The 10,620-nt window shown below is 35.5% G+C and overlaps 1 protein-coding gene across 1 annotated transcript; it reads right to left on the bottom strand.

Moving 5' to 3' along the window:
• Nucleotides 1-9,391: 9,391 nt before the first annotated feature.
• LOC143461302 (turripeptide OL11-like) lies at nucleotides 9,392-10,353 on the bottom strand. The gene is made up of 4 exons (XM_076959179.1): nucleotides 10,231-10,353; nucleotides 10,019-10,053; nucleotides 9,740-9,864; nucleotides 9,392-9,544 (listed from the first exon to the last, which is right to left on the bottom strand). Exons 1-4 carry the CDS (start codon nucleotides 10,274-10,276, stop codon nucleotides 9,505-9,507), a joined length of 246 nt encoding a protein of 81 aa, XP_076815294.1. The 5' UTR covers nucleotides 10,277-10,353; the 3' UTR covers nucleotides 9,392-9,504.
• Between the last annotated feature and the right edge of the window lie 267 nt (nucleotides 10,354-10,620).

Here is a 10,620-nt window from a genome sequence, read left to right as displayed (position 1 = left end):
CTTTTTCCCGATCTAGACGAGTTGTTTGATCCGATTATGAAACAATACGTTCTGTCACACGTAGTAACAATGGACTCGTTGTTAGTAATAATCAAATTACACACCAAAAAGTACATTATTGTACAGAAGTGTGCTAACTTGTACACTGTAGTTAAGTAAACTGTCAGATTGAATCTGTACGTCAGGGTTGACCTAGTTTTAAGTCTTGGTTACGGTTATACTGATTATTGCAAAAAGAGTTGGTGAAGCCAATAGCCAAGGTGGAGACTCATAGTATCACCACGCAGCATTAATGTTTATCAATCGCTACACTTCGATGTGAGTGAATAAATTCCTGTTTTTTTATTGTGTTTGTGTTGTGGCTCTTTTAAAACTGGAATTTGTTATATGCGGCTCGAGCATGAAGCAGGTCTGGCCACCCCTGCTCTATAGCAAGTTTGTCCTTGTCATTTGGATTCCTATAATACATCAGTAGGCCTATATATGGATTGATTCGATCGGACGTATAGATCTATGCAGGTTTATGAACATTTACAGTTCAAATAAAATCTCCTTCCATTCTTTTCTAATTTTGTATAGTTAGAGAGTTTTGATCTTCATTGCAACATTCGCCTTTAAACGGCAATATACATACTGACATACATACGACATATACATACTGTATATATACGCCATCATACATAAAGACAAAATTTAGACATGTTTAGAATTAGATATTCCATAAAAGCAGTTGGTAAAAAGGATTAGTTTTGGTAGGAACATATTTCACAGCAACGGTTTTACGTAACTTTAGCCCCCACCAGTTTTTCGCAAAGACATTAAATGTGAGAAATGCTCTTTCTTGTATAATACAGTATAAGCCTGGGTAACTATCTGCGGTAATTCACTGCATCAAGCCCTCGAGGGATTGGTAATTTTCTTGCGATTCCAAAAATGAAAATATGTTTATGCAATATGGCACGAAGCGCATGTTTTAGAGTTCACCAAGCAGTTATGTAATTTAAGCAAGAATTCTAAAGTTGCTTCTTTCGCCATACCGTATTGCACCATGTGATTACACAAAAATACTTCTCACAGTGACCAGTCAAAATAAACGCGATTACATTAAACGTAAGAAAGTCACTCAAGGGTCACTATTTGCTCATATCTCTTTAAAAAGTACATTTACAACCTGTCAAATCTATGTTTGCTTAATTTCGTAGGATAGGACAATTTAATTGTCTATGCGTGGCCAAAAAACGGCCTGTATTGTACACCCAAGCGCGGCATCTCGAGTATGTGTAAACGCCTTCAAGTTAATTTAGTCGGTTTTTCTTTTAATATATATGTTTGTGTTCAAACGATTAAAAAGCATTGATATGTAAATATAGTCGGGTGGGTGCCAGAGGAGATTGCTGAAAACGAGCCGAACACCTTTGCATAATATTTACCAAGTGAATTAAGTTGACATAGTTCATAGGAATTGTACCTAATGAACGCCCACTATAGCTACTTACAAGTAACATTCAAGAAACGCGGAAAGTAAGCTTGGAAGGGTATAAAGGGTATACCGTGTCTTCTATATCAAAACTAAAAGAAATTTAACAACTTTATAATGAAAAAATATCTAAAAATGTGCTTTTAAAGTAATTGACTTGAACGTTTCATTTAGTACGAGCAATTCAAAAAAATTAGCAACCGTCTAAGCAAACTTTCTAACACCTTTGAACGTTTTAAAGAAAAGAAAATGCATCAGAGCATAGATAAAAATCTTATAATAAGTTTTATTGCGACTCAATAAATGTACATGGTAATGTCATTTTGTGTGGAAAGCACCCGATGTTTCATAGGTAAACGATTTTTCGTCTATAGCTAGACAATAAAAAGTCGGCAACGATTTGAATTTTCTAGAAATCACATTATATTTTGACGACAATTAGGTTACGCGTATTAATGATGTCATTAAGATCATTATCATGCTAATAAGTGTCGGCGTGATGGATCATAGTTCTATTTGTTAACGATGAATAGGCAATATTTGGCAATATAGGAATTCTGACAAGTGGTATGTTTGGTCTGGGCCCACGCAGCCAGTCTGACGAGCTATGACAGTTGGTATACTAAGTCCACTAGAACGCTGTCATTAACCTGTCCTAAGATATTTTAGTCTATTGTTTAAAAATGATCAACAAATGATAAGCGGGTAAGATAAGTGTGGGAACTGTAACCGCTTTAGCATGAAGCGAAATTTGCCGTCCAAAACAAACAAAAAACATTTTCTTAACCCTTTGATTTGTCAATCTCGGCTCAAATTGTCCGACAATGAAGCATCGTACTATTTGTCTTCAGATATGATGTTAAACATGTCTTTTGCCATCACAGCAATTTTAACACGACTTCGATACGGACGAGGCAATAAGCAAAATAAAACGCGCTAAACTTTGCTGAATCTCGCGCTATGCTGGCGTCGCGAACATCTTCTTTAAAAAATGTGCGCCTTTGTATATTTCACGACTTGAAACGTTTCATGTAACCTCGACTAAAGGCAAATTCGGTGACAAATGGCAAGGTTTGTCATCAACACATGAATAGCTGATACACAGACTATTGCGCAAAATTAGCGGCAAAATGTTTAGCAAGGGTAAGCAAATGCGTTTTATGTTCCACTAAAAGTCAGCCCTACCCTTTTCAGCACGTGACTACATAGTTTGATAAAAAGGCGTACACTGCTCATAAGTGCTCTTCCTAGTTCTATTAATAATATTCTATGGATACTGACAAACGGTTAAATCAATAGCTTATCAGCAATGAAACCAATTTGCACTTGACAAAATATCCAGTATACGTCATGATAGACGTCAAGGGAAACGCCCACATAAAACTGTTGACACGTATAACTGGAACTCAATTCAAAAAAAGAAAAGCGTTTTTGTAAACGGTAGGATTGTTACTACATTCTCGAATGCAATTTATAAAATATTCCCGCAGTTACGGCAATGTTTTTTCCTGAAATGTGGACAAAATGCTGTTTATAAAATACTGATAATATATAGAGAACATCTAATCGTTTATTGTACGGCTTTGAAGTACGGCTATTAACAGTGTTGTGGATTTAAAAATAGCTTTTTCAGGTCAAAGTCGGTTTTAAACTGTTGTAAATATACTTTGTTGTGAATATACCGTGAAAACTACTCTCTTCGGTTTACCAACCAACTATCTACTTATATGCAACTTGGCTTCTTAAAACCTGATTAGCTGCATTTAACCTCAGCGACAATATAGCTGTACTTCTGTTCGCGTTCTTAGAAAAGTATGATCATAACTTTATAATCCTGGTTTGATACAGTTGTTTATAAGTTGCCAGGTCGACTGAGAAGCGAAATGCAAGTCATTCGTGAGCACCAACTCCTTCGTTTTTCATGCGTAGAGAGAAATATTCAACACCTTGCTTCTATACCTAGACACGGATCGATGTTTTAACTTTGTCAATTGTGAGCGAGTTTTACCCTGTGTGAAAAGTTTAGAGCTAAGTAATATCAACATCTTTCCAATTTCTATCGTGTTGTTGATTTGTATGAAAGCGTTTGTGGTTATATATCCCAAGTAGGATTGAATTTGCATCTTGGTCTGTCAATGCAGAAGAACACTGTTCCTCCATGGTATCTTAAGTGAAGCAGAAAGTACAGTATTCTTGTTTACTTAATGTTATCTAATCTATATGCATATTACAGGCTTCTTAAACAAATGAACAGATCGAAATAAGTTTTAACACATTATACGCGTTGTAAAAATCTTTACGTCACCTTTTAATATCGACCCACATTTTACCATGTTTGTTAAATGTTGCCCTGATTTCTCTTGCTGCCGGAAATCGTGCTGGGCTAGACTAATACGGCGTTGACACGAAGTCGCCTGTTGCCTGATTATACATTTAATCCATTAGGAAAGGCGGGTGTTTGAGAACAGGTGTTACTTGAAAAGGTGACACAAAGAAGCAAGCCATCGCCTACAAACGCTTCGATTGTATTTTTCTACACAAATGCGTCATCAGGTCCTTTCCCTTTCGTTAACGCCATTCCACGCTTTATTGAAGGCCAAATTGCACTGCGAACGCACGCAAATTACCTATATGAAGATCAAAATGTTGTCTTTGATCTTAAACAGATTAATATAGTTAAAGCAACGCCACGCTACAGTTGGGGCCAGCCAACTCTTTATTTCATAAAACCCGAGCGGAAAATGTGGGTGGGATATAACACCTGTAATATACACAGCCTAAATCGCGAGATTTAAATAAAACAAGTTTAGCTCAGGTGCTATAATAAATCGACGCTTTTTGTGACAATAATGGTTAAGCTAAATCCTAATGACTGCCTTTAAAACGTCTTAGTATAGTGGTCAGGCCAAACTTCACTTAGGCACAATAACTCAGTCACTTACCACCCCTAATATTCTATGACGTCATATAAAATTAAGAAAGAGCCTGTCGCGTGCGATACATATTAGTCCTATTTATAGGTCTTAGTCTCAAAATATCTAAAACATACTGGGGTTCAAAGTACTTACTAGTTATTTAGACCCTATACAACCGATCTTAACGTTGGAATTGCAATGTACTTTGGACCACTTTAGGTTTCAAATTACTGCAGAATTCAGCATAGATCACAATTATGAGTTTCCATGTAAACGACATTGCCGCACAATTGTTCGCATATGAGTCATGCTAATACAAATTTTATTATCCATTGTGAAATTCTGCAAGCCCCATACATTTTTGGAAATTTTTCTTCTTCGCTAAACGTTATTTTTGTGTAATATCCTACTGGGTCGAAACTTAAACTGGAGAAGAATAGAGATGATTGCAGCAGTCATACAACCAGCATTCATTGAATGCAGTAGCACGCGACTGGTTAAAACTGATTGATGGCGACAAAAAGTACCCAGAACAAGATAGACACTTCACTATAAGCTCGTACGAGAGATTATTATCGGCAAAATCAAAACCAAATTTGTCTAATTGCTGCGCCAATAAAATACTTTTTAGTAAGTTACAGTAAATTAGCTGTGTTTGCCGACATCCAACAAAAACCGACCTCAGTGCTATACTGACGGGCTTAATGCAGCCCCGTGAATGAGGGCGCATTTCCGCTGTCTTCAGTGTCTAACCACAATACCATTTCTTTGTGAGCAACTAATTATATGGTTAACCACAACAAAATGTTAAAGACAAACATCCTATTTCACAGAGACGTTTTCTGTGGGGTAACTGCGCTCGACAATTTTGCGATTTGATGGCAATTATATACAATAAGTGAAATAGAATTAAGAACACGTGGTAACTTTTGCACAGATTGAAACAATAATGCACCTTTTCGTCAACATGTTTCTGACAAAACATTCCTGCCTTTCCTCATTTGGGGTAAGCCTCAAGTCTACAACTGGCATCTTCAAATCTAGATAACTCTCTTTTGCCACCTAGCGGCTAATTGTGGATACTGGTACGGCATATACACGTGTGTCTGAATATCTGTTCTGAACGAAGGTAAATGTTTTGTTAAATTTATACATCAGTAGTAAACAGCATTTTTCCACGTTACTTTAGTTTTGCCATATATAAATTTATCATTTCAATTCAGCAAGTTGCTCGTATTACTGCAATTGCTCGTCGCGTTTTAGGTTACCTTTGATGGTAAACACAATTTTTGATATGATTACGTGATGATATCGCCTACGATGTAAAAAACACATTTCGCATAAAATGTATGTTCCCGTATTTTGGTAAAAACGGCAGTTTAGATATGACATTGGCTGACGGCAGTTTTGATTTACAGTATGCTGTCCATCTATACAGATCATTTGATGTGTTAGTCTGCAAATTCTAATCCTTGTGATGTCAGCCTGTATATATTTTATTATATCATTGTCGCTCGACATTAAAAAATAAACTAAAGAGTACATTTTTATGTTTATTTCTTTTTCGTTTAGACTTTTGAGTAGTATACTTTTATGTTTCTTGTTTTTTGTTGTGAATGTTGTTTAATTATCCAAGATAAATTTTATTGGGCGATTTATGAATAACAGAAGTGAGTCTTTGGCTTATGTAATTACATTTAATGATAAAAACTCATTAAATAGTTTTATCTTTGCCAATAATATTAGTTAACGCAAGTATTAACACTAGAACGGCCGGAAAACAAGTTTACCTCTAACGGCCGGTGGTGTCGAAAACGACACCATCCTTAAAAATGTACTTTTTGATTTAATTTAGCGAAAAACTCAAAACTAAATACTTCCGTAATAAATTTAGGATGTATTTTGCTTGTTCAGTAGAAACAAAAACTACAATAGCTACAGCAATTCGACCTTTGTTGACGTTGCACACATTTGTAAGAAACGAAAAAAACAATATTTATGAGTTGAAACATAAACAATCATTATTCTGATGGTAGGTATCTTCACAAAACGCTAACTATTGCAGAAAAAGCTCATATGTTTCCCACACACAATGTGACATGTCTTTAGAGTTTACAGCAGGACCCATGTTGATCTATTTACGTCGTGCGGTTTTTGCATTGTGTAAGTTTCCAGTCGCCATTACAACACAATCCGCAAGTTGGCCTGTTGCAGTGACTTCAAACTGTAACTATATAATTTTACGACTTTCTTCCGCACATTTCCTTCGCTTTCCAGATGGTCTTCTCTGCGCTGGGTTCACTTCTCTTTGGACCACCTGCTTCCGCTTCACCGCGTAAGCATCCCTCAACCCCTCCGTAAGCTGGAGTATGAAGCTTCGTCGGCCGATTTTGCTACCGAAACATTTTCTGTGCAGAATCCAGGAATTTAGCTCTACTATGTCCAGTAGTTTTGTCCAAACAGCCAAAGGTCATCGTCTACTTGCTGCATGAGTTGTGTATTTTCTCGCCGTTTGGTCGAAAACGTCCACGCCTACCTTGTTTTGTTTTGGCCTACTGTATAGTTTATAGCCTAGCTCTGCTAATAGCGTATGGCATACAATCCATACGTTGCACAAAAACTGTCGTGTGCATTTTACAGTTCGCCTTCGCTGCAAAGCAAAGCGAGTTTGTATTGTGCAAATGTACATGGACAAAGTACGTTTAGGATGCCATAAACTCTCCGTAAAAGCTGTATCTAAATGAGATAAACAATCACTTGAAAAGATAAAAACTGGGCTAATCTCAAGGATATGTTAGTTGCAAGTGCAATCGTGCGAAGTAAAAAGATGTTGTAGTCTACTGAACCTCTCAAATCATCTTGGTGTCGATTTCGACACCTCGGCCGTTGAAGGTATAACAAGTTGTAAAAAATAAATTGAAAATCAAATTTCGGTAAATGTTACTTATCCATACTCTTTCAAGAAAGTTAGGAAGCTACTGAAAATTTTATATCGTTGCAACTGCTTTTACTAAAAAAAATATAACTTACATCAAAATTCAAAAAGTGTCGATTTCGACACCTCGGCCGTTCTAGTGTTAAATTACTATTTTCTCTTGCTGACTTTCCTCATTTGGTTAGTAAACCTATATGTGTACATAAGCACAACCGCGTTATAGACCATAAACTATGGTCTATAAAGGGTATACTGATATAATAAGAAAGTGTTGACAACAACACAAGTTGAAAATTTCTTAGAGATTGCCGCAGTGATAAAAAATCAGCAAGTCTTCGAATTTGTAACGCTTCACTTGAAAGTTCAAACGATTTTTTCCAACTTCAATTATCAAATTACAAATTGAAACGATTCTAAGGATCACGTCCGGTTATACAAAAGATTTTAATCTGTATTATACTGACCTTGGTAGTTAGGTATACTGTATACAACAACTCCAAATATCACATACAAAAATGTTGCTCCAAATACCAAAATGTATGAAGCTACAACAGATATTAAATACCAAAATGTAGTTAATATAGTCTATACTCTATAGTGTGGTTTGGCATCAGGTATATTATTATTATAGCGCGTATGTAACAGATAAGTTTAAAAGTTGTCATACTGACTTTAGAAATCTGCAATCTACTTTGGCGGCAAGCTTTTGATCTCCTACAAAAAAACCATTTAACTGTGAAAGCCATAATCTTTGCACGATCAAAGACAACAAAATTCATACAAATGTGAGGCCAAAAGATTACTTCAACACGTATCAAATATAATTTGCAACAGTCCATGCATGGCAGTAGTGTAAATGGACCCTTGAAAATAGTTATTGAAATTCTCTACTCCTATTAGGTCCTCAATAGGGTATATATTGGCGGTCTGCTAAGCCTATATGTAAAAGATTCCAAAAACAGATTTATTTTTCCGTCTCGTAATACGCTATTTAATTGCATCACAGCAAATCCCGTACCAAATCATATACTTTTTGACCTTTGACAGCTATTATTGCAGAACAAAACCTTCTTTGCGTTTTATGCAGCCCAGAGATGTGCGTAACTGCAAACTCGGACTAAAATATTAGATTAATACGTCCATAAATACGGACACATTATGCTATTTTCACAATTTCGAGTCTTGCAAAAATATTCGGGCTGAATTCTTTATTTTTCATCATGTATAAAAAAAACTGCAAAGAATTCAACTACAAAACCGAAAAATGGTTCGCAGAAATTTTAGTATAAGTAATTTCGTATAAGCTAGAAACAACAGGTTTGTACCCTAATATATAGATAGAAAGATTTTCAATTAAAAATGGCTTATTTTCTCTTAAAGTATAGTTTAAAAGCGCATTTGCAATTTCGGACTAGCAAAGTTTATTTTTCATTACTTATTTTCACGAATACTTAACTTTTTCAATTTGAAACATTTCAAGTATGGTATAAAAGCTTTATCATGCAAGCACTGGAAGTATTTTATCCTTCAGCGCCATCATAATTCCATCTAACCTAAATCTACTGTACTTGACGAGGCGAAAACAGAAAAGGAAAGTGTTTGTAGGCTGATGCCGGCATTTTCGCTTTAGGCCTATAGCAGGGTGATCCATAACTCAAGAGAACGAAAGGGCTAATTTTCCAATATATACGGGCCAAGGGCAGCGAGTCATTATCAAGACTACACACGATTATGCAATGTGCACCAATAATATAAATTGTAAAGCACTGGTTATTTCATGCAAAGGAAGTAAATACAATCTTTCATTTGTTTTGTTAATGTTTGAGTTGGACAACCAACTGTAATTTATTTCTTTAGTCACAGTTTTATATCGTCAAAAATACGCTTTGGTTTAGTGCGACCAGCTGACAGTAGGCCTATAGTTTGCCTACATATGGGCTATGGAGGGTTTGATTACGGTATATGCTGTAAAAGGTTCGGAGCAAGTACAAACGAGGCGTACCATTACAATAAGGTGAATAAGCTCTGGGCTAAACGCTATATCAAAAACATCAACCTGAGAACTTGCAGAACTTTAAGTATTTTATTCCTTGGTCGTATGGCAAATAAAGCAGAAATACATTTGTGATGATAACCACGTCATCTTCATCAATCACACTGCTTATTTGCTGAAAGGTTTAGCTACAGTTACCTTTGTGAGCGACTCTAATCCAGTTTCTATATTGACACATAAATGTTAAGTAATTTAAGACTACATTAATCCATTGATTTGTATCTTATGATATTGCTATATGTGATTAATTATGACTGTTATCGTATGTAGGTTAAAAATATATATTGGCTATAGTGTATTCACTAAAGATGCTTGCATCAAACAGCAAAAATAAAACTCTTTCACTGTCATACACTTACTCTTTTGTTTTTTTAGCATTCTCTGCGCACAACACGCATTTGTTGGGATAGGTAAGATGATCTGTCCCGCAGACTGGAAAAAGGCTCATTTGACAAATGCCATTAAGTTCACGGGCACTGCAATCCTGTACAAATATTTTTATTAAGGGTTTTAGTTGTAGTAAATTTGAAAACAAATTTGTATCAGACTACAAACAGGATTCATACAACATACAGTACAAAAGTATATCGCACTGTAACTACGAGAAAAAATCAAATATTTGTACAAGTTTAACTTACATCCAACGACGAGGCTACGCCATTTAGGACGAAAACTGCAAAAATGTTAAACTTTTTGTATAAGTTTTGTAATCAAAATGATATTAAAGTGCTCTATATATAGAAGAATTTGCTGTTCTAGATAGCTACTAAAAACAATGCTCTAATCTGGCTTGGTGCCTGTACTGTAACCTTTATACTTAATCTTAGGTAAAGTTTCGCATCTTTGTTACCTGACAACAGTAAATATGAAAACAGGTAGAAGGAAATATTTCCCATGTTTTTCGTAAACTTATACTTTCACCAAGTCGACGTGAGTAAACAATTAAGACTTACAGAATTTTCACTGCAGTAGGTCTATAACTAAAATGGGCCTGGGAAATTTGACAGCTGTTCAGTATACTCAAGTTTCCTTTTTAAAAGAATAGACTAATTTTCATGGAGGCTTTAACGAGGTATAGCCTGACAATTCTTATATTTTGGAGAGCTATTCGGAATTCTCTTGACAGTATTCCTACGTATACTTATTTCCGGATACTAAAATTGTCATAAAAGGCTTAAAACTCTTTAAAATTGTTCATTTTTTAGAAGCGTTCTTATATACCCAGTAGGAAATTTTTTCA

Source organism: Clavelina lepadiformis, chromosome 5 (assembly GCF_947623445.1).
Source record: "Clavelina lepadiformis chromosome 5, kaClaLepa1.1, whole genome shotgun sequence".
In the NCBI taxonomy this organism is placed as follows: Eukaryota; Metazoa; Chordata; class Ascidiacea; order Aplousobranchia; family Clavelinidae; genus Clavelina; species Clavelina lepadiformis.
This window is presented reverse-complemented; position numbering and strand designations above follow the sequence as displayed.